Below are 24,863 nucleotides of genomic sequence, written 5' to 3' on the forward strand. Positions count from 1 at the left end.
ATGGTTTTTTTTGACAAAGTAAATCTGTCTTGTCTGAGTGATATATTTGAAGATAATTCAGGTGTAATCCCAGTTTTAAATTAAAAATATATAAAAAATAATTGTGATTAGAGATTTTTAAGAGCAAAATTACTGTTGTTTTTGATTTGACTAAAATAGCAACACCTTGACTATCTTAAATAAAATAAAATGTGTGTTCTAGGGTGATAATTATAATTTTGAGACTACAGCTCCTTCTCCAGCGCCTGTTTAGGTCGGGAATGCTGTGCATTTATTCCACCTCACCTTTCTGATTGAAAGGATTTAATTGAGATGTGAGTCAGAAAGCAGCTCTCGAGACATCAAGACTAAACACAGCATCACAATTCGAACCTTCAACACGTTCAGCTTCTCAGGAAATGAACCAGCGTGTTGTTTTGTTTTGCGGTTGCTGGCGCTGTCTGCATTGTCTGCTCTTTATCAGTCTGTGGGCACTTATCTGTCCACCCCACCCAGCCTTTAGGACCCTGCTGTGTGTGCTTCAGTTTAATGACCGTTTGTCTGTTAGGTAGCTGTGTATCTCAAAAACCTGTCATCACATTATAATGTAATGTAGTGGGCCACACATGTGCACGTCTGTTTCCCACTACCTGGTTTGTCTTTATTCAATCAAAACCTAACTGTTCACTCTGTCATGTGATCTGGTTGAGATTGGCCTCCATGACCTTTGGACCCTGCCACACACACACACACACACACACACACACACACACACACACACACACACTTAGTTACTACGTTCCTTCCTCAGCCTCCCCCTGTCTGAACTCTTAATCTAATCTAACCTGAACCTAATCTCAACCTCTAACCCAGATCCTAACCCTGAACCTGACTCCCAGCAGTGGTTATAAATTCTGCCTCTTTTTAAGTGTAAAAACACAGAGTTTAACAACTGTAAGTAACTCAGCCCGATAAGGTCGCGCAGGGCAGACCTGAATCTCCACTCCTCCTTTTTGTACAATGGGTGTGTCTCTCACTCACTTTGTCCTCCATCGCTACCTCCAGTTCTCCTTTGTTTTCAGTCTCTGCCCATCTGTCCTTGTTTTTGTTTTTTTTTGTGTTGTAATGACTGTCTAGGGAACAACAGTTACAGTCACTCTTGGCAGCGATTGAATGTGCTAACATACTAATAGTCTTTTGTGGTGCAAGAAACAGAGACGCTTACGCTTTTGCAGAAAGCATTTAAAAGGTTATGCAACAATTCACATTAGGCCTGGAGGTGTGCCAGTAAAGTTGAAAACATGGGAGGACTGGCAAAACAAGAATATTTCAGATAACTGAACACGTTGGAAACACTGTCAGATCCCTTCTAAATTATTCACTAAAAGCTGTTTATGAACAATTGTGAAACAGGAAATAGGCTGTGCAGTCTGCAGCAGAACGCATTGTGCTCTTAAAGGTTCAGGAGTTTGGAGATGACGTCTGAGCTCTTATCCACTCCCATTACCTGCTCATATGTGAAATCCTTGTTTTCATTATTATTCGTGGTGTTGATTTTTATATTCAGTGTGTAAACTAGGGCTGAACAATAAGCATATTGTGATTATTTTGGCAGATATTTTGGAGATATGAGTCACGTTTCAGTGGAAATGGTCATTTTTGCATTTAATTTTCACTGAAAGAAATATAAAAATGAGGATGATGTGAGTTCTGTTGAGGCTTGTACCAAACAAACATGTTCCTTTGCATCTGGAGAAAAGGATTTGTAGGCCAGGGCATCTCTGTAGCATCTCAATACTTCATTTATGGTATGTTGTGACGCATTTTATAAAACAAATTGCGGCTCCTGCAATTTCACTTGGCCATGTTGCGTTTTCGATAATAATTTGAGTCCTCTTTTTTCAGTTTTGACCTTAAACCTCATATCTGATCACTCAAACTGGGATTTGTCTGCACTATGTTCAGGAATATGTCATAATTTTGGCATCAACAACATTACAACAATATTTTTAGCACTTCAGACAAATTGTGTTTGACACAATTTTATTTTAGTTTGAAAAATTAACCCTGGTGATGCAGTCGTTATCTCAGCTTGGGTTTGGAGACTACACACTGCAGGGCCTACTATAAGATACTGTTAAAGTTTCTGTGGTGCTCTGATTTCATTTGTGCAAGACAAAACCTGAATAACTGATTTCAGGCCTGGAACCAAAGTATTATTTTCACTGTTACATGTGACAGTTTCCAGAAACACGTCAAAACTTAAAAAGTTGCTTCATCTGAGAGACCGTCAGCTTCACAGACAGATCATTCTTTTATCTCTTCAATGGCTCCAGTGTCAGCTGAGAAAATATATTCTTCCTTTGTCTGTTGCTATTTTTAGGCTGTAAAGCAAATTAATTTTTTCCAACACAGAGCACATTTTCTCTCATCGCACATTCTTTGCCACTTTTTAAACTGGGATCTTTAAAAAATATGAAAATCTTAAATTCCTGACATTTAAAGCAACTATAATTTATATATTTTTTGTATATAATTGTGAATAATGTGAAAGTGGCCGTTCGTAGTGCTGAAGCTACAGAGAATTGAGTCTGCTACTCCTCTCAGCTTCTCGCATCTTTACAGTGAGTTTCAGCTCATTGTTTAGATGTCCGCCCGGCAACATGACTGTTGTTTGCTCACTCTCTCGTGGCGTTGTGTTCGGCTGCGGCTGGTTTCAGTGAAAAAGCTCTGAACATCCACTGTATCGTCTAGTAGCCAGGTATATCCCTCAGTAGTTTGTTCAGGAAAACAGAACCAAAAGAGAGTACATATTGGACTTAAGTTCACCAGGTGGCAAGAAACACATGATAGTATTTCTGTGTGACATGATAATATGTCAATATTGTGTTCACAACTTGGTTCCCACTGCCCCCAGTTAGTCAAACACATCAGTTATTGCAGAAAAAATTAAATTAAATTAATTAAATTAATCATCAAGATTGATGGTTAAGTCTTGTATCCGTAGTTGACAAAATAATCTCATTTCAAGGTCAGTTTAGTAGCTCTTGTGGAGCTCTCAGTCATATCACAGTTTTCCTCAGCAGATGGTGTTTGACGGTTCTCATAGAATTGTGGATTTTTAAATTGACATTTTATTAAAGATCTCGCTTTTAACCTTGTTAGCATCCAAATGATGTTGTTATTATATACTACAAATACATATCATGAGCGTAATAATCAGTCAACGCCTTCGCATTTTCACTTTGAACTGCAGTGAACCAATGACAGTCTCATAAAAACAGATTCAGACAGCCAGGGATTCATACGTCATATAAAGCAAGGAACCAATCCCGTCAACTTGTTGGGACAGGGGGCGGGGCTTAATAAACCTGAAACCTTGTCAGCGCAGAGAGCGAGCTAACAAGCAACATAAACAAATAAAAGATGCCAATTATGCTAACTGATATGTTTGCTAGTCGCCGATTTTGGTGGTGAAAAGACTCCTCATCTGAGTCTGGGTCTCGAGCAGCGGAGGTGGGTGGGACAAGATTTCTCAATGAGGAAGTAAGAGAAATGAGCCTCCAGCCGCAGTTTGGGATTTTTTTTGTTCACGTTTTATGTGGGAAAACCACATTAAACAGAATGTTAATCACAGCAGATTAATTTTACATAGTTTAAAACATGTCTGAAGAGAGAGGAACTTTGAACTCCATGAACCTGGAGATGAGCTGAGATTGAAAGTTCGTTCTCGACCTTGTGAACAGTGGCTGACGAAACAGTCTCACCGTAATAATAGTAATTACTATATATTACACCACAGTAAACATTAGTGTGGACCGATGCTATACAAACCTTCACTCATCAGGACTCGTACAATCAGCAGTGTTTCTCTCCCTGATTCTCTCTCTCGTTTTCTTATCAGCCGCCTGCTGCGTTTCTCTCTTTTCCTGTCATGTCACTCAAGCTCAAAGTGCTGACAGTGCAGCTGCAGTCCTCTCAACTTCAACTTAGTTTGTGTTTTGTGTGTGTGTGTGTGTGTGTGTGTGTGTGTGTGTGTGTGTGTGTGTGTGTGTGTGTGTGTGTGTGTCTCATATCAACACTTCAACCAGACCATGTGCCACAATAATATCAGTCAGCATGAAGAAAAGAGCAGCTCAGCAGAAACGACTTGATGTCCCAAACACAGGCACACGTATCTGTCTTGTCTATTTGTTTTAACTGAAGTTTTGCTACACATCATATTACACAACACTGAGTCTAATATAAACTTATTAGTGGAATGAGAAGATAAGGCTGGAGGCATTTTAGTTTTAGATTGTCGCGGTTTATTGGAAACAGGGCGGAGTTTCATCTAAATTGTTTGACCCTGATGGCTGTTTGGTGTCAAAGCTTTGCTGCCTTTACCAAAAACATATCAAATTTATACTCACTTGCCTGGATATAAACATATTTTTCTGCTAAAACCTACAGGGTTTCATTCTGTCGCAAGGCAACAGCAGCTTCAAATGAGTAACTAACTAACAAAGAGAATGAAGCCAGACGACATCTGATCAGAAAATCTGTCTGAGCGTTCGGTGCCAACTTTCAGCAGCTGGCAGTTTTTGATGCGTGGTGCAATGGACACAATCCAGTTGGTGCTCAAAAAGCATTGTGGTCTGATTCACCAACCATAACTGGCAATAGTACGACTGCCAACGGCCAAGAAAGAAAATACAACACAAACTACAACAGTTATTTTTATCATTGACTAATCTGATGGTTATTTTCTTGGTTTGCATAAGAAAAAGTAGAGCTGCAAAAAAAAACCTTTGGTTCTGGAAAACTGTGATGGACTTCTTCCAGTTTTATGAAATTTTACAGACCAGACTGTCGAGAAAATAATTTCCGCTTTAATTGAGGCAAAACCCCAGGAAAACTAGCGCGAGAAGCTGGAACCATTAAATATTCAGTATTTTTACTTAAGAAAATAACTTTAAAGTATTAATCGACTATCAAAACTGTTGCAGGGCAATTCTCTGTCAAAGGACTAATCGATTAATTGATGAATCTTTTCAGCTGTAGTAAGCTCCTTTCTCTTTTCAATAAGCCCACGGTGTTGGCACTGCAGGATCCTGATGCTGAGAACTCCAGCAAACAACTTGTGCAATCCTGTGGCCGATCAAACACATACACATGCTCACACCAGGTAGGATATCTGCTCTACTGCTGTGCGTTGTCTTGGTGTCTGATAAACCTCCAAATCTGTGGTTTATATTTCACCTCCTCACTGAGACTCTTTGGCAGCGCGTCCACACCAACGCACCTCCTCTGGACTTTCTTTTTTTATGCTGTGCCGCTGTACAGCTGAATGCAGCCAAAACCTCAACCTTTCATCGCCCTCTGATGCAGCCAAAAGTGGTGAGGATGTCGATATGAGACGCAGTGAATAAGTTTTGTTCCTGAAATAATCGTAAATTAATCCACCAAGCAAAAATAAAACCATTTCAGCTACTGCTGTTCCTTAAAATCAGAGTAACTCAATCTGCACGTGGCTCCAGTTTTCGCTGGAAAAACAGGTTGGAAGAGCTTGACCCGTCCTGCACAACAAGCCTTTGTGTATGTGTGCACTGTATTTACACAAGTGTGTGTGTATGTATGTATGTATGAGCTTGCACACGCATATTTGCAGCCGTGCGTCTTTGTTTCGTCCTCTCCCAGCGTGCATGTTTTGCAGTCGGTGTCTGTGGTCAGTGCTGCTGATATGTGGACTGGGGTGGTTGTGTTTTGTGCGTGGGCGGTATGCGTGTGGCATTCCTTTCCCATACAGACTCGTCGCTCTCCCTCTCGTCTTTTTTGTTGCCGATGTTTCATGTCAACAAACGAGCCGGCTCACAGGCTGGTGACGGAAGAGCCGGAGGGCAGAGAAACAGCCTGGAAGGTCACCCGACCTGCTGGGTCGTGCAAAAATAAATAAAGAAATAAATAAATACCAGCGATGGATAGATTCAGTTCAATCGATGACGATATATGACAAGTGATATGTCATATATTAAAAACACAGGCAGGTAATCAACTAGTGGAAGGGACTCGATACAAAACAAAGGAGACTTCACACAGAAAACTCAGAAATGTTGGGAATTTTGTGTGTGAAAGGTGTTTTTTTTTTTTTTTGTTCATTTTGTAGTAAATGCTTCGCTGCGTGCTGAGTCAAAGAAAGAGACGCTGCAGTCTGGAGCTCAGCGGGGTTTAGTGTTTTTGACAAAGGTCGATGTGTTTCTCTGTTCCTATTTTGGTAAATTACTCTTCTCTGCTCTCATGTAGTTTGCTGTGTCTTCGTTTTGTGGTACTTTTTTTCTTTACTTGAGAACAAAATCCCTTAGCCTCCTACAAAAGTACAAGTTGTTTCGAGGACATGGACTGAATGAAGGTAGATTTTATAAATCAGTCTTCTGTTTTGCTGGCTGCCTCCAGTGACTGAGGATGTTGTCTTTCAGCTGGTCCCTATAGTGAAGCTTCAGAGACACACTGTCTCTGAAGGAGGCTGCTTGAAATGATGATGATGATGATGATGACAATAGTAAGAATGATAGATGGAGATATTGATAGATATGTAGGTTTAGAGCAGAAACAATTAGTCAATCATATAGTCAATTGACAGAAAATTAAACAGTCTGCTTAATTGATTAATGATTTCACATTACAGCTTCACACGTCTCTCCTATCGATCTCAGGATTTTATGAATCGATATTTGATTATTCAAATGAACAATGATACATTGATTTAAATCGGAGAATCGTTTTTTTCAATCCAGCTTTATTAATCACTGGGTTGGCCGTTTGATCCCCGGCTCCTCATGTCCATGTGTCATTGAGCAAAACACTGAACTTCAGCTGCTCCTGATGGTTAGGCCAACGCCTTGCACTGTAGCTTGCTTGTGTGTGTGTGTGTGTGTGTGTGTGTGTGTGTGTGTGTGTGTGTGTGTGTGTGGGTGGGTGGTTTGGTTAAAACCCTTTAACTTTATTAACTTTATTTTGACTTTCAAATTCTCTCAAGTGATATTCCAAGTTCAATTTCAAGCTTGAAAACTTGCAGAAGAGCAGTTAATACAAGGTCATCACACAGAAGTAGGTTCATAAACTGAGTGCTCATGAGTGACTTCAGAGGTGACCAGTCTAAACACTTTGCAAAGTCAAGGAGCGCCGACGGTGTCCACTGTCGCCTCGGTTCACAGCCTGACTGTGTAAACCGACGGAGGGATGGATTTTAACCAAAAACACTCTCCTGTCATGTCTGATTCTCAGGCTGATAAGTGACAGCTGTGTGTGTTTCTGCTTGGGCCTGAGGTGAGCGCACTGCGCCGTGTTTCGTGACAAACACATCTCGTCTGAAAATCAGCAGCCAAGGGCGCACAGGAGCTGGGCGACTTTGTGGGCTTTTGTTTTTTAATTGTAGACTCAGCTGACATGGGTCAGACACTGAACGCATAAAGCAGCATGTATTTGGCTGAACTTCCTTGCGTGTGTGTGTGTGTATGTGTGTGTGTGTGTGTGTGTGTGTGTGTTAGTATGTATGCTCTGAAGAAGTCAATAGACTCTCAAGTGACTGTGCAGTGACTGGGGGTAAGTATGTCCCCTGGGGTCCTACTTCCTCTGAAATATTGACTCAGCACCACAGGGAGAGGTCACACACACACACACACACACACACACACACACACACACACACAGAGTGCCTTTTCCATTACATGATGTCTCTATTTTGGTTGCTACAGTGATCTCGTGTGGAATGAACAACAATCATCTAATGAATGTGCTCAGAGGTTTTCTTAGCGTGGGACACAGTTGACAAACATTCTCCATCCTGTCAAAATCACACCTCAAAGACCCTGTGAAATTATATTATTCCTCCGTCATGTGATGTGAGTTTTGATTAAACACGGTTTTGGGGTTTGGAGATAAGACATCAAGAAATTAATCTTTAGTGAAAAAAGTGTGAGGACCAAAAAGATGGGATTAGTCATTGGTCATGACGTCTTTACTGGGTCTTTTGTAGTAAAGCATTTAGGGTGATACACACTGGTGGTATATTATATGTATTAAAATGCTACATTCATTCTCTTCTCTCTTCTCCGTGCCCACACTCCTGCGATGTATAATGTCACTAAACTCCGCTGTCTAACCCACTGCTTCTGGAAATCACCAATTTTATCACATTTAAGGGCCGTGCTCACCAGGAAAGATAAGTATACCTATAACAATAAGGATGTGAGCGTCCACACTGATGAACTATATTGTTCTGTAAACAGAGGCGCTAAGCACACGCTGCGCGCTCCAGCTGTGTCGGATGTTGATGACCTTTTACACTGTGCCTGAAAGTGTTTCCTATACCGTCAATTAGCTTAATATAAAAGAGGTAGCCAGAAACAGCAAACACAGCATTGATAAAACTATTGATTTAGCTTTTATTTATCATTCTTATTATCAATAAGAATACGAGTAGATTACAAAACAGTTGAGAGACAGAGATGCTGTTTATTTCAATACGTAGGCCGTGTTTAATAGCTGATAGAAAATATGTTTTACTAATCCAGCCTCCTGTGAGGAACACACCCTCATATTCCTGAGCGCCACCGGTCAATTAATTTCAATTCAGTGTTGTTTGTATAGCATCAAATCATAACGTACATTAAGTCACTTTGATGATGTGTTTTGATTGGCCGTCAGTATTTCTGTCACTCATTAAATTGCTCTGAACGTGATTCCACCGGTGTCGTTTGCCGCTGTCGTTGTTGTTATAGTTGTTATTGTGGCTAATGATTAATCGATAATTAAAATAATCAGTAGTTGCAGGTCTGTTAGTCAGTCTACCATGTTGGATTTGAACGATGAGTTGATTGGTTGTTCACAGCTTCTCAAACACAGATTGGTTTTCTTCTTTTCCTTTCTTTACAGTCAAAACAAGCTTGTTGAAAACACCAGTTTGTGCTGGGAACTTGTGAGAAACACTCGTCATTGTGTCAGACATGTTACAGCCGAAATGATAAATGGATTTTCCGAAAAGAAAAAAGAAAAAAAAAACCCAGTAAGAGCCGTTTGAACTGTTTGTGACTTGTTACTCAGCCAACGATGAATGTCGGGGCCACGCTGCTGCTTCCTCTTGAGACTTCAACATCCAGACTAAATACACAGTACATCATCCGCCCACCTCCCCGCCCATTTCGCGCCGTGACATCACATCAGATGACAGACTCCCACAATAAAGCCAGCCCGGTGGGAAATGGATTCCTCAAAGTCTCTCTGCTCCGTTCGCGTAGTAAAAAACCAGAGCAAGGTCAAAGCTGAGAGCGTGAGGAGTGTGCGTTTGTCATTGTGCCAGCAGCGCCCACTTTGCCAGGACAAGCAGGCAGACATCAAGGACACACACACACACACACACACACACACACACACACACACACACACACACACACACACACACAAAGAAAAAACACTTAAAGCCCTTGGTCTTCCTTTAATTGCTCTTTTTTTAAATCCCATTGATCTGCTGCTCTCTTTTTGGAAACAGTCGATGGACCTTCGTGATTTTCGCTGTCTTTACCTCTTCCTCTTTTTTGTTTTATCCTTCACCACAAAGGGACAGCTTGTGGTTTTGGGGAGAATAAGAATAAAACGTGTTTGTGTGGTACAACTGAGACTTAAATGTTGTTTCGACCGACAGTGAAAAAGGTGCCTCCTGTATTCAGGAATCAAGTCGCCTCACTCGCCTTCACCTGTCCTGCTGTTCACACAAACTAATTGCGTGTGAGACAGAGGGCAGTTTAAACCTTTGCTTTCATGTGTATCCTCATATGTGCGCTGTGTGTTTGCCTGGGTCAAGAGGTGTGTGATTCACTCGGGGACCAAACCCCCAGATATCCTGTGAGTGGTTCCTACTGGCAGCGTCATTAATAATTTAGAGCATCACCGAGGCCGACCCAGCACTTGTTTGGATACGGTGCTGTGGCCCAGCCGGCGTCTGTCTGCACTTTAGAGGGGTTTTTCATGTGACGAATCCAGCCGAGTGCGTGTGTGTGTGTGTGTGTGTTTCTCTCTCTGTGCACCTGAGGTTTTTTTTTTGTGTCGTACAGTAACGCTTGTGGCCGAAGTCCAGACCCAACCCCGGTTCTAACGACCTGTACACATTAACAGGGTTTTTGTGCTGCAAGCAGAGCGAGTGTGCAGATGGGTTAATGTTAGAACAGAGCCGTTATCAGACAGGAATCCATCATGATATGATTGTTTGTCATGACTGAGGGGCTCGGCAGGGATTGCATGTTGCAGCGTACAGTGCTGGCCTGACGTGTGTCTATGACCAAGAGCTGTTATATGTCCAAACCTCAACAGAAGAGAAAGCAAACAATGAGATTTAGAACGCCAACATGGCTTTCTAACAGCCAGAGCCCTGCATTACATCATCTGCTGAGAGATCACCAACTTTTAAAGTGCACACATCAGCCCTTCATCACGTTGTTTGCTGCTTTATTTTGAAGGAAGATGTAGATTCAGAGTGTTCAAGTATCTTTAAGGCTCAGCGATCAGACACACCTGGAGGAAGCTTTTACCTGACGCACCAACATGAGCAAGACTTGATTGTAGCATTGATATCATCGGTGCATTTTTCACTTTATTACCTGGCTCTGCCTCTGCAGCTGTTTACATATGCTCAGTTGTGACACAGTGTTTGCCCATTCGTGCAGCAGTTCACCAGGAGCCAGAACAAACTAACCAGCTTCACCTGGGTGAGAAACACTGGTGGTGAAACGGCAGCATAGAGGTTTCCTCTGATTTTAGTAATGAATGTTGTTATTATTACAGGCAACAAACCACGTTTCTCATTTTTAGTTCACAGTATTTACAGACTTACAGTAATGGCAGCATTTGACGGTTTGTTCTGTGGTTTTCATTGTTTACAGTGAATGTTGAATATACTATATGGGTCTAACACACACAGCTGAATTTCCAATCTCATACAACATTTGCAAAACATTTATATTGTGATAATAATATAGAGATTTTTCATATATCTAACTTTTTTTCAGGAAAATTAATCGAAAAATTAATTTATGGATAAAATAAGCAAACAGGAAGGTCTGTTTTTGGTTAATCTAGAGTTAATACTTCAAGTCAATCAGTCAGTCAGTAATCTTTCAACCTTGCCCACAATCCCCGGGGACCCCCAGGGGTCCTTCATGGGGTTCCTTTTATTAACCATCAACATCGCCCTAGTGCTTGTGGGTTCATGTGCATATATGGCAGATTTAAATAATCCACGTGCTGATAGAAACTCATCATGTTTCCATCTTTTATTGTCAAGACAAATTGTTCTGATCACAACATCCATAAGAATAACTGGGGTTATCATCTCGGCCCTGATTTTACAGCCCGACATGCTCCGTCGGTGATTGTAAATCATTAAGTAATGAGTGGATTGATCTGATAACGTCGCTAATGCTTGTCTTTGTCTCTCTCAGGAAAATCCCACCTGGCCATTGTGCAGAAGGTGAACAATGAGGGGGAGGGAGATCCTTTCTACGAAGTGTTAGGGTTGGTCACCCTTGAGGACGTGATCGAGGAGATAATTAAATCAGAGATTCTGGATGAATCGGACCTTTACAGTGAGTAAAGTCGTCTTTGCTTTTGTTTGTCACGGACTCATCACTCAGCTTCTCTTTGCTGTTTTCATCTTAAACTTTCTTATTTCATTACTTTAATGTTCATTATCTATATTGGTGTTGCTTTATCTTTGAGATGCATGTCCACAGACTATTTCAGATATTTAGACAGATAAAGTAATGACTCCTGTTACTTTGCAGAAGAGCTAAGATGATTTTTACAATGCTGTTTAGCTGCTGTAAAATCACATGTTCTGCTGAATGCATAAACCCCTTGATCTTCCATGTATATGTTTTATAATGAATAACTTGGTCTGCCATGTGTGTGTCTCTTCTCAGCTGACAACCGCAACAGGAAAAAGGTAGCGCCCAATAAAAACAAGAGAGACTTCTCAGCCTTCAAACACGAGAGCGAATCAAAAGTGAAGATCTCTCCTCAGCTGCTGCTCGCTGCCCATCGTTTCCTGGCCACAGGTGGGGGGAGTACTGATACTGATGAAACCGTGCACACACAAACCCACTTATCACAGTATTACTCACACACAGCCAGTAGATCATTTATAAACTGTAAGCCAAGCGTGCATTCGAACATATGTCGCTACATGATTCTCCTCAGGATGTCAGTAAGAGATGGATTCTGTCATCTTGCCATGTGACGAGCCGGGCAGGTCCATACTCGCAGTGAGGAGGTTTGACTGTGTTGATTTATTTGGAGGATCTATTTACGACCCAAGCTGTGTGCGCCTGCTTGTGCCTACCACCACAAGCAGACTCTGGACTCCGGCCAGCTGGAGGTGATGCAGCCGTCGCCGCTGCAAATCACTTGAGAATGTGTTGCAGTCTGCCTGGTTAGAGAGTGTTAGCTAATATGCTCTGCCAGCAGCAGTTAGCACTAGCTGCTGCTAGCATGACGTAGCACCTCCTTGTCTCACAGACACTGTGGTGTAGGAGCATGCCAGAGTCTTCCTCTGCAGGCATTACATCAGCGTCTGATTACTTTGTTTCTGTTTTCTTTCTCAGGATGTTGGTCTCGATTTTCTGTCTTGATTCATTACGCAGGAATTTGATTTTTCATTTTTCTTGAGGTTCTGTTTAGTTTGTCATGCATTCCAGTCCAGGAAGTTACTGCTTCCCTGTTTCTTTTCCTTTTTTTGTTCTCCTTCAGATTAATGATCCCTACCCAGCTGTTTTTAGACTGTGTCTGATTTCTGTTACAACTGATTTCTTCCAGAGTTTATCTCGAGTATCACTGAAAGATGTAGCCACACAGGGTAAAGTCAGGGAATATCAAGGGATTTTACTAGTGCATTATGGCACCACAATGTAATCCTACTTTTGTGTTTTGGAACAACAAGCTCACTCAGTCTGTAGATTGTTTTTCTCTGGCTGAAATCAAAGTCATAGGCTGTTTGAGTGTTTCTGAAATGGTCATGGAAAATCATAGAAAAGTCATGGAACATTTTCTCCCCTTGTTGACATAGTATGTAAAGCAGAGTGAAAGGAGTTTGTTTGCCGTTTGGATGATGAATTCCGACACCACCAGTCATATAGGCCTCACCTCTCACTGTTGCACCGTTGCATAGGCTTTTATTTGCATGTTGGAGTGTTTCTTTGTTCTCAGTTTGGGTGGAGACCAAGGCACTTATGGCTGATTGCAACAGCCTGGTTAGCAACAGTTGAGTAATGCATGTAAACCAAATACATTTCACCATTTCACCATTTCTCATTTCGACTTTTTTTGCACATTAAACAATATCATTCTTATGTAATAGTGTTGGCCAGAGAACTCATTTTTAACTTGATGCTGAATCTTTTTTTATTTTATTTTATCTCCATAATTTTTTATTATTGATTAATCTGTTCATTAGTTTTTAGCGATGATAAGTCTATGTAATGTTTTTAAATGTTCAATGATCCTTTCATTAGCTGTAGTAAATAGTTTGCTGATTATTTTTTCAAATTTAATAATCGACTCAATGTTTCAACTTTACAATTTTTTCACTCAGCCATTATTTACATTCTGAAAAAACAATAAGAAAACAATAAGAAACAAGGGCCCTCTATTTAAGATAACAGGTACCAACAAAACAAAGGCAACAACAGACAAAGAAAAGATAACCACATACATGATTAAAATATAAGCATGGGGAAAAATACGAATCCACTGAAAAAAAACTCACAGTTGAGACTGATCATTCTCTGAAGCAGCTCAGACTCAGTGCGTCAAGTTTCAAAACCTGTTGTAAACGTTTAAGGAGGATGACGGATTTCTTTCTGTGGTGAGGTCAAGATGTTTTCACTTCCTTTTCCTCCATTTTGTTGAAAGATTTGACTTTTACTCCACTGCTCTCAAGGGCCTGTTCACTGAAATGCAAACAATTAAGTCAATCAGAGATGAGTAAGTTGGCTAATTAGATGAGGTAGCGTTTAAAGATGATAAAAGTACAGAGTGCACTTTCTTGATGAATCATTTTATCTATTAAATGTTAGAAAAAAGGGGAAATTGCTTGTTATGTTTCCACAGCTCAGTGTCGTCCTTCGATGTCTCATTTTATCCGACCAACAGTCTAAAAGCCAAACATATTAATATTGTCATCATGCAAGACAAACACAAGCACAGATTCCTCACAGCTGCAGCGTTGAGATGAGCAGATATTGATGGTATATTTTTGTTTAAAAATGACTAAAATGATTATTCAGTTTGCAAAATAGAAAAATAAACAAATTGTCAAGCTTCTAACAAACAGAAATGCTCAAATCGGGCTGTTAAAAGAACTATACTCTTACACTTAAAGAAACCAGGAAATAACCCAATGCTCCAATTAACTTTTGAGTGTTTTTCATAAACTTGACAAAGAGCTGATCTTTATTTAAATGTATTCAGAAACTCTAACTGATACAAATTCATGTACTTTCCATTTATCTCACCTATAACATGAGATGCTTAATACGTTGTTAAATTCTGCTTGAACCATAAACCTCTTAATTAATTCAGTTTGTAGAGACAGAGCCTGTCGTCATCAGTGTGTCATGCTACATTGTGAAGTGTAGGTTCACCTGCTGTCGGAACAAATGACGCCCGTTCATGTAACTGTTTAATTCCATGTTGTACTACAGACAATGGCACCAATGACTAATGTAATAAGTGCCTGGATCAGTCAGCCAATCAACTAAAAGTAAAAGTCTCTCTTTTCTTCTCCTGCAGAGGTGAGCTTGTTCAGCCCGTCTCAGATCTCAGACAAGGTGCTGCTGCGAATCCTGCGCCATCCCGACGTGATCCAGGAGATCAAGTTCAACGACAGTGACAAGCGCTCGCCCCATCACTACGTCTACCAGAGGGGCAAGCCTGTCGACTACTTCGTGCTCATCCTGCAGGTACGCAGCGATACAGCCGCTTCTTGTTTCAGTGCAGTCGGTTGTGGGCGGTTCAACGGCGGTTCTGAATGCAAAACTCAGGAGTCGCTGACACTGCTGTCAGAAACAGATTTGGCTTATACTGGCTTCTTTGGGATTTTTTTTTTTCCACAGACACCCACACACACACACACACACACACACACACACACACACACACACACACACACACACACACTGGTGGATTGAAACATCCCCCTACACACACATGCATATGCACCAACACATGTACAAAATATCTAGCTTTACCTCAACCAAACACATAACCGTTAGATAATCTCTGTCTGTACAGTCAGATTCAACGATTGTTTTGTCTCCAGTGTGCGAATATTAACTTTGACTGATGTTGAATACACACCGCATATCTCGTCCGAGTTTCAAACATTCGTTCAACATTCATTCTTGACCTTGCAGTCTGAACACAGGGTCCATTTAGTGAATGGAAGTATTATTTTTCAACCCTACAGTAAATATGAACAATATAGACAGCAATAAAACAAAGTCAAGTTAAGTATTGACTGAACAGGCTGAGGCCGAAGCTAAATGCTTATATACGCCTGCCCACAGTTTGGCTGTTCTTGCACTTTCAGTCATATCATGTGATCTTCATCAGCAGATGTAGTTTGCCTGTTTGTCATGGAAATGTAGATGTTCAAATATACGTTGCTACTGATCGTTGTAAGGACTCCTCGTCCATGCGACTCACTGTAGCCTCCAATCTGCCCTGTAGACGTAGCGCTGCTTGAGAGGGCACATTATAACCTCTTGTCTTGTAAACGCAGTGATGGCTGAAGCTCTTGTCGAGCGACAGTCACCAGCGCTTGCTCCCGGCAAGAAACCACGTTCGGTGGCAGAAAAACTTCAAACTTAAAGGGATTTGAACTTGTCGTAGTTTGTAGCAAGCCAGTCCCCAAAAACAGTTAAAGCCAGTGAAAAGTTGCAAAGAAAAGAGGAAAGAGTAATGGCAGCCACATGATTTCCAAAATACAGTTATAACAGTGTGTCGGGCCTCTTGTGGACATATGTCATCCTGCAAAGTTTGATCTTGAAAATCAAGTTTAAACAGCAACACACTAACTTGCTTTCCCTGCCAAATGCCAGAACACTTTCTAAAGACCAGGTACACGCTGTATGTGTAACAGCCTTCTGACTCACTGTGATGAACTCATCCCGCCCTCTTAATGTAATACACCCATTGCTTCAGCCTGGCTAAAAGCTGTGCAGCATGGATTATTGGACTGACCCTCCACTGACACAAACACACACACACACACACTCCTCCTGTTGCCTTTCTTTGACCCTCATCTCCACCTCCTCCTCTCCTTCTCCTCTCCACCTGTCAAGTCATTCCCTTACCAAGTGAATGTGCAGCTTAGCAGCACCGAGCACCAAGAGATCTGCCCTGTTGTTCTCGTCGTGGCTCTAACTGCAGCCTGCAACAGATGGCGGTAGGCGTCGTACACAGCGCCGACCCGTCAGGGGTCCCAGATTTGTTGATAAAGCAAAGAGTGGTTGGTGGTTGCTTTAGGTTGAGTCACTGAAAAAGAGCTGCTTAATAAAAAACAGAATAATCTTCGAAGAATAATTTTAACCGTCCATGAACTTCTTAAATGCACTCAGTTATGGTTTTTAAAATTCAGAAGGCGTTTGAAAGTAGCAGTGTCCAACAGAAGTTGAAGCTCACAGAAATATTTTCAAGAATAGCACGAGGTTCAACATTTTGGAAGAATTATATAGTTCTTCTAATCAGTGTTTAAATTACAAGGGAGCCAATTGGCACGTAGCTCCCCTATAAAACACCTGAGTGGCCCTGAAAACAACAATATTTCAAGTTTGGGGTTCTTTAAAAGGTCCCGTATTTTATTTGAAGGGTTTATCCATAAGAAGATATATTTGTGGTTTTAAGAACCAAAATCCATCTCAGTGTAGTTTTACATCTCCTCTCTAACAACTGGTTGGGGAGCCAATCAGAAGAGAGGAGGCTCTGAGTCTCTCTTGTGCGGTGTTTCCTGTGTATCGCGGTCCACAAAGATGTTATCAGACAAGAATGGGCATCTCTTACTCACTCTTCGTTCCCACCGCCACCTCGTGTCGTTGTGAGCAATAAAAGCCTTGAAAATCTTACCGCTCTATCCGCACACATACCTCTGGTCAGCCACAAAAACAAAATTTTCTTTTCAGTCTTTACTATGACAGATCAGTTGAGGAGAAAAAGGCACAGGCCCATTCAATTTTTTGTTTTTCTCTTTATAATATTCACCATAAGGCACTGATAGTCTCCTCTCTCTCTCTCCCCCTGAAGCTGTCATTATAATTGTTTCCTCTGAGCACAACAAGCTGTTGCAGCAGTTGCTGTTAGGTAAGTACATAATATGGTTAATTTATGATTGCATCCTCACTAAAACTTCAAAGCCAACGTTCCCCAAGTTGTGCTTTGACAAAGTTTATGACTGTCAAGATAGAATATGCTGTTCACAACAATTATGCAGTAGAAACCACATGGCAGGAATTAATTGACAGATACTGAGACCAGGCGGCCAAGAGAAAGTAAAAACTGAGTAATGTGTGTTGTTACACCAACAACAGTTTGGAAGTCACAAGTGATACAAAGTCAATTAAACTCTACAAGGAGATTAGGCGGCTTCTTTAAGGGTTTAAAGATCCCGATTTGGTGCAGTGCCAGACTGGAGGTGGTGAAAGTCACTACACTGAAAAGGCGGCTGTAGTTCTGTCCATCGTGCAGCGTGTTAAAAGACCTGAAGTCAGTTTGAAACGGGGTGAATTACAGCACTGAAGGGATAATGATTAGATATCTGGTTCACCAAATATTTTCTTGATATGCATACAGAAGGGAGAAGTAGTCATGTAAGTAGTGGGGGTGAGGCGGCTGCTGTTTTAGGTTTATTGGTGCTTTTAATGGTGAAGTAAAATCAACAACTGAAGCGTCCGTGGCATTAATTAAATAAAGTTTTACCATGAAATTAACAGGTCTTTTTTTCCCCTGATTAATATGACTTATTTCATCTTCGTTATTTTACCTGTCTTATTTACGACAAAGGTAAAACATAAAGAGGAGAGAGTTGAAAAGGAAAGAGGAGGAAGGTCAAAGGAGGTTTGAAACAGCTGTGACCTCGTGCTCGGAGAGAGTGATGGAGGAGAGCTGTGTCTCCGGTCCTAGAGGCCTTGCTCTTCACTAATTGATCCCCATTATATAAGATGTTAGCGGAGGGAGGAGGAGGCCATACCCGCCTGCTGTCAGTCAGATGTCAATACGCTAATCCCAAACACACACACTCACACACCCACTTCAGAGCCTCTGCCTCTCTCTGTACGTTCACACACACACAAATCACTGACACCGCGTTTACACATCTGCAGTATCCACTCTGTGTACATGTACACGTGCGTTCAAATCCCACAGGGTGGGAAAACTACGCTTCGTTGTCTTAATCTCACTCTTTCACGCTCATTTATTTCCCACACGTCGCTTATGTCATTGTCCCCAAACAGTCATTAGCCGAGTCCAGTAATCTGGGGATCTGTGTTGGCTTTCTCCCCGCCGTTTGTCTAGGTGAGATTTTCCCCGTGGGAGGCCGGATGTGGAGGGCTGTCGCGGAGACCCCACATGTAGAATAATCCGTAGAGACCTTTTTGGAAGGGGAGGCATTTAGAGTCGGCGTGCCAGGGAGGGAATTTTCCACCGTTGCTTTGTGAAGAGAAAGATGCAGCTGGAGCCAGTAGATGTGAATAACTCGGTGTAGAAAGTGTGAAGTGTGGACAAATTCCTCCAAATATTATTACAAAGATGAAGGTGAAACAATATTTCTCTCTGCTCTGTCTTTTCTCAAAATGCTGTTTTTACTTTGCTTTCAATGCAAGTTTGTCAGATTATATCTAATAGAGAAATTGGTTTTCATTTTAGCACTTCCGGTTCCCTCATCTCGAAGTCTGTTTTTTGTTTTTTTAATGGGTTTCTGGTCAGAAGGCTGAAACAAGGTCTGTGGTCAAAACAAGCTCAAGACATTTTCATGTTTCATTCTACAACGATAAAATACCTGAGTAAATATCTGAGTCGTGATTTTACGTCAGACCGGTTGATAACGAGTGTCTCAATGAGACTACAAATGTGGCATTATAATAAACTTTAGTAATCCAAAATCCCATGTAAAAAATCCCATGGGCTTTTTGACTCAAGATCCAGGTGGTTCCAGGTGTAAGCACTTTAAGATTCTTACTTATTGTTTTCATTAGATCCTGTGCTGATGAATGTTATATTTCATTAATGACTGATGCGCTGCAGACTAGTCGATGAATTATGAATTTCCCCTGAAATCTTCTGTGATGATATGAGTCTCGGAGCAGCCTGCGAGTTTGTGTGCTGCTCATATTTGTCCTGTAAACAAAATTACACTCTCACATTCCAGGAGTGTGAGTTTGGAAACAGAGGAAGAGGAGAAACTGAGAGAGGAAGGTTCAGAGACGGCGGAAGTACCACTGACTCGCTCCATGGAAACCGAGCCTCTTGTAGAGACGTGATGTGGAGTTTTATTTCAATTTATATGTTATTATTTTCACATGGAGGGAAAAAATCTCACATCTGAACTATCTAATATGTAACGTGCATGTCACAGGCAGGTTTCTCACGTAGGACGACTATTGTTGTGATAGATAAAGACAGATAAAGACCGTCCATGTGATGGATGCAGAGATGAGAAGACCTAATTTTCATTGTGGGTAAATACATTTACATGTTTGTTTGTATTTCCAGCTTCATGTGTGTGTGTATGTGCGTCTGATGTGTGGGAGTCCAGTAGACTCATGAGAACCAAAAACCTCAGATACAGATAATTCAGTGTCCTTGTTCCACTCCTTTTATAGTGTCTGTGTATGTTTGCGTGTGTGTGTGTGTGTGTGTGTGTGTGTGTGTGCGTGCGCGCGCGTGCGTGCATGTGTGTGTGTGTGTGTGTGTGTGTTTCCCTGGTAGTGATCTACACTGTCAGCAGACAGGCTGTTTGTTTATGACCAGCGTGATTCATGCCTCTATAAAGATGCTCTGTTATTCTCACAGTGCAGTCGGTCTACACAGGCAGAGTCACATCACTGTTGTTTTCCTTCAGCTTCTGTAACATATGGAAATCTGAACTTGGTCATTTCACTTCATTTTAAAAAGTTTGGATGAAAGGAAGGAATGATTTTTACTCTTGAGGTTTATAAACCTTTTATAAAATCCTTTTCCTTTATTTGCATGTTATTGTAAGTTTCCTGGTCGACAGTCATATTGTACCGTTCAGTTTGCTCCAAGCGTCAGATCAAAGGTTTTTCAGTGGAAGATGCCGCACTGTGTCTAGCACTGCTCCAGGAAATGGTCAGGTTTATTTATGAGCAGGTAGTTTCTGGTGTTCAGCTAATGATCATTATCACTTTTGAGGAATCTGTCAGTCATCTTTTTGACCTTCAGATTAGTTTTTAAAATGGAAAGAACAACAGATTGATGCCTTCAGAGGTTTATCTCATCATCACAAACCACCCCTCAAATTTCCATATTTATAATAATATGAAACTGAGTCATTCATATTCAGATGTTTGATGAAATGACAATATGTGATGAATTACCACCTGAATCTGCTCTACTGAGCTTTACAGTGAGTTTCAGCCCATTGTCTGTCACTGTCCGACCCACAAGTGTTTTGGTCCACTGTAATATCCCACTGTCCCACAGTTAGCCAGTAGCTGGTGAACATAGTGGAGCATTTAGCAGCTAAAGAGTCAGATATTTCCCCCAGCAGCTGGTGGAGACCAAACACAGAGCTAAAAGAGAGAAAATATTGGACTTATAAATGAATGATGACGTTGTTCTGTAACTGCTGGATGTGTAAACAACTGTTTACAACAAGGTTGTTAGATCAACTTTAAAGCTGATGATGTCAGTGTTGTGTTAACAACTTGTTTCTACTGCCCTCAAGTGGTCAAAAAAAGTCTGTTACTGCAAGTCTTAGAAGCCACAGCCAACAACTGATCAATTATCGACATTGTCACCAATTAATTTCCTGTATCTGGCGGTTGATAATATAAACAGACACCATTGTTGTGGTCGCATTCCTGGATCACAACGTCAGAACTTATTTGTGAGCAACTCTTCCTGTTGTGGACAAGAGCTGGAAAAATGTCTGTCCTGTGAGAATAAGAAAGACCGAAAGGAGGCAGATCTAGAGTGTGTGTGTGTGTTAGTGTGTGTGTGTGTGTGTGTGTGTGTGTGTGCGTGCATGTGCATGACCTCACACCATCAACACTTGAGTTGATGTACGTTGACACTGACTCACACTGTAACATCTCACTGAGGAAGTGTGTGTGTGTGTGTGTTTGTGTGTGTGTGTGTGTGTGTGTGTCACTGCACAAGTGACTCAGTGACTTTGCGCAAACTGTTGGAGAAAACTGTTCAGTTTGACATCAACCATTAACTGAAGTCAGCGGTTCATTTTATAACAAACACATGGTCACAAACCACTAAACACTGAGGCTGGTTGGTCACAGACACAACCACACACACACACACACATACACACACACACACACACACAAACACACACACACACACACACACACAGAGTTAATTTTGCCTCTGAACTGATTGGCCCTGTTCCAACACTGTAATCCTCCGTCCTTGTTTAGTGTCTGTCGTGTCTCTAACACTTTCACCATCAGTAACTAACTTCTTGTCCGGCGACTTAAAGACTCGACTCCGACACATTTATTAACCTTCCTCGCTTGCCTGAGATGTCTGTTTCTCTCTCACCTTCCTGTTTGAAGACTTTGTAATGGTTCTTTCCTCAGTGTCTTCACAGCCAGAAACTTTCACAAGCTGTAACATGCTCCTCAACAAACCTCCGTTTATAAAAAAACGTATTGGTATGCACTTACATATTAATAAAAAAACAACATAACAATCAAAAACAAAAAAACCGTACTGCAACTTCTTATTGTCATAGTTGTGGCCATTATTTCTAATGGTAATAATAACACTGTTACATCCCCAAAAAAAGACAATGGGGTTAGAAACATGAAACGAATGATTAGACAGGTAGATTTTAAACAAGATTACCAGACTACTGAACCTTATTTGAAAGGGAAACCAAAGGGAAGTTGTATGATTATTACCCCAAACATCACTATGAACATCCAATCTTAGTTTACAGAACAACTTTCAGACAGTTTCACTTTCAGTTTTACCTTCAGAGACAGTAGTTTTGACTTGTTTAAAACTGTCTGATAGCTGATTTCTGCTGGTGTTCACTTAGTGTAATGTTATCACAATCTACAGAAACAACGGCCACAACTATAAAAATAAGTCTTTAAACTGTCTTTCCTCTTCCAGTGTTCATAAAACACTCTAACAAGCTTCACTGCTCTATTCTAGTACTTCCAAAGACTCCAACTTTACCTTAGTTCTGCCTTAAAAAAAAACACCCCTCCTCAGCAGTTTGCCGCCTCCCCGGCAGTAAAGCTGGAGTATAATTGATCAGTGAAGGTCACAGGGAGGGTTGTGTTTTTAAAAGCTTGTCTGTTACCGGCGAACATCAGCGCCTTGATGTGTGTCAGTTTGATGGATAGAGACCGGAGTGGGGACATGAAGTTCTCGCTCACGTTGCTGATGAGTCATAACACACCGACTTGAACTTTGGCTAAGACCCACCTACAGTGCACGTCCCACACATGTCTTAGCAAAAACACACACACACACACACAGTCTCTCACACACACACACACACACACACACACAGGTTTTGAACTTTAAGCGGAAACACAGCCCTGGGTTAGAAATGAGTGAGAGACGGTGTTCCAGTTTGATGATGTAAAAGTACCATGTATTCATGAAGCTGAAGCTAGCAGCGCTGGGTTTAGGACATCTGCTTTCTTCGGGCACTAACGCCCGTATGTTGTGTGTTTGTGCGCACATTTTTTGACGTGTGAGAGATGCGAAAAATCATTTAATACGACGCATGTTCCTCCCTTTGTCACTCTTAAGTCGCTTCAAGGTCGGAAAAATCATTTTACTCCACACCTTCTGACACGATCACGCACATGTTCTACATTCAAATCCAATGTGTATTTTGGTTTATTTGTTTTAGCTGTTTGTTTTTTTTTAGCTGAACCATGTGCCAAGATAAAGATATTTCTTATCTGTTGAAACTGAGGCGTTGAGGATTATTAATTACAAGTTTAACTCTCAAAAAACTGAGTGAATCTCCTTCATCACGACTGTGCGGCTGTGGCTTGATCAGACTTGATTGTTAGAGCTGGAAAAATAGTCACCATGTTTTGATTCAAATATTGCTGAGCTCTGATTGGTGCTCGGAGGTGTGGGACGACGTGCGCCACCTTTGTCCAACTTGGCCTCGCCCACAACAAACCAGTGAGAACAATACTGACATCCCAAAGGAAAGAGGATTTCAAGGCTTTTAAAGAGGTAGAATCAAAACTAATGAAGCAGTTTTGTTCTATATGATGTTTATATTTATATTATATTTTCATAGTAAGTCACAAAAAGGAAAAGGTGAAATAGTTATTTGACTCCTGTAGGATGTGATGAAGACTTTAGCTTCATTTAAGACCCTTTCTAAACTTTCTAAACTGTTTATAATTGATTATAATATTCCTGCCAGTGCACAAGTGGTAGTGTTGTTTAGGAAGTTTGTTTGCTTTCTTTATCCATAATGAACTGAAACATCAGTGTCGTTACTGTTCCACAAGTGTGATTGTGATTGCTGTGTCTCAATCCGCTGCTGTCGGCGACCACCTGCCATTACACGCCTGTTTATTGTCTCGCATCATCAAGTGTGCAACAACTCGAAGCAGCAGAGTTTAATGGAGATTTTATAGACGGACATTGCAAAGGCTGTGGATTGAATTTTTCCTGCCCCTACTCCGCAGTTATTTCTGATATCAGATATAAGAAATAAAAATGATAAAAGCCTGTGACCGGGGTTGAGTCTCTGTAATACAGAACCGGTGGTTGACCACAGTGACCCACTCAAGGCTTATTCTCTAATAAAAGCCCAGTGTTGGTGCAGTTTATGGGTCTACGTGTTGGCAGGCTGTTTTGTGCAGATCTGGGAGAACAGGTCTGACCGGAGCACCAGCAGGCTTCACACCTCTCACTCCTGTCCTCCGCCTCCCTCTGTTTCTATTCTTTCTCTCTGCCCTCCCCCTCCTCCCCCCCGTGCCTCCCTTTATAAATGAAACACCAGCCTCGCGGCAGCGCGGACAGCTGCAAATAGAGTCGGCCCTCTGCGTGCTCGTGAGGCACGCATGAGTGTTTTTTGCGTATGCGCACGTGTTGCGGGCTAAGTATTTGACCCCGGCCGATGGTTGCATACACGCAGGGTTGGCCATATGTTGAGAGGTGATTAGCATCTTTCCAAATCTGCTCATACACTTTAAGTGGCAGAAAGCTGGCGGCAGAGCTGAAGAGGTTTAACCTTTGCATTAAGGGTCAAATGAAGAAGTCACGCTGCCGTAAACCCTGAATACTTGGGGGGCAACACTGGAGAAATACAGGAAAAATCAGAGGCTAAAGTATTATTGTGTCCCGTTCCAGTAAAGCAGAAATGTCAGGAAAGGTTTGCAGACTACATCCACTCTTCTCTCGGCAGCGAGTCGTCCTTGAGCGAGGCCTCTGATTACTCAGCAGCCGAAGGTGGAAGCCTGCGGTTGTACTGGGCAGGTGTGAAATTGTGTAACTGAATGAATTTGAACAAGTGCGTCGCAGCAAAGACATTCATGCCCAGAGAAGTTACCTGTCAAAATAAAGACAGAAAATAAGTATCTGTACACACACACACACACACACACACACACACA

At 41.5% G+C, this 24,863-nt stretch overlaps 1 protein-coding gene across 1 annotated transcript in view; it reads left to right on the forward strand.

Annotated features, from left to right (window-relative positions):
- cnnm4b (cyclin and CBS domain divalent metal cation transport mediator 4b) overlaps positions 1-24,863 on the forward strand; it is a 46,869-nt gene that overhangs the window by 5,805 nt on the left and 16,201 nt on the right. Inside the window, exons 2-4 of the mRNA XM_023414385.2 lie at positions 11,451-11,594; positions 11,931-12,065; positions 14,797-14,966. Coding sequence (XP_023270153.1) covers positions 11,451-11,594; positions 11,931-12,065; positions 14,797-14,966 — 449 coding nt within the window. The remainder of the gene's footprint in view (positions 1-11,450; positions 11,595-11,930; positions 12,066-14,796; positions 14,967-24,863) is intronic.

Source organism: Seriola lalandi, unplaced genomic scaffold (assembly GCF_002814215.2).
Source record: "Seriola lalandi dorsalis isolate HSWRI2012SDOR001 ecotype SW California unplaced genomic scaffold, Sedor1 jcf7180002054524, whole genome shotgun sequence".
Taxonomy (NCBI): Eukaryota; Metazoa; Chordata; class Actinopteri; order Carangiformes; family Carangidae; genus Seriola; species Seriola lalandi.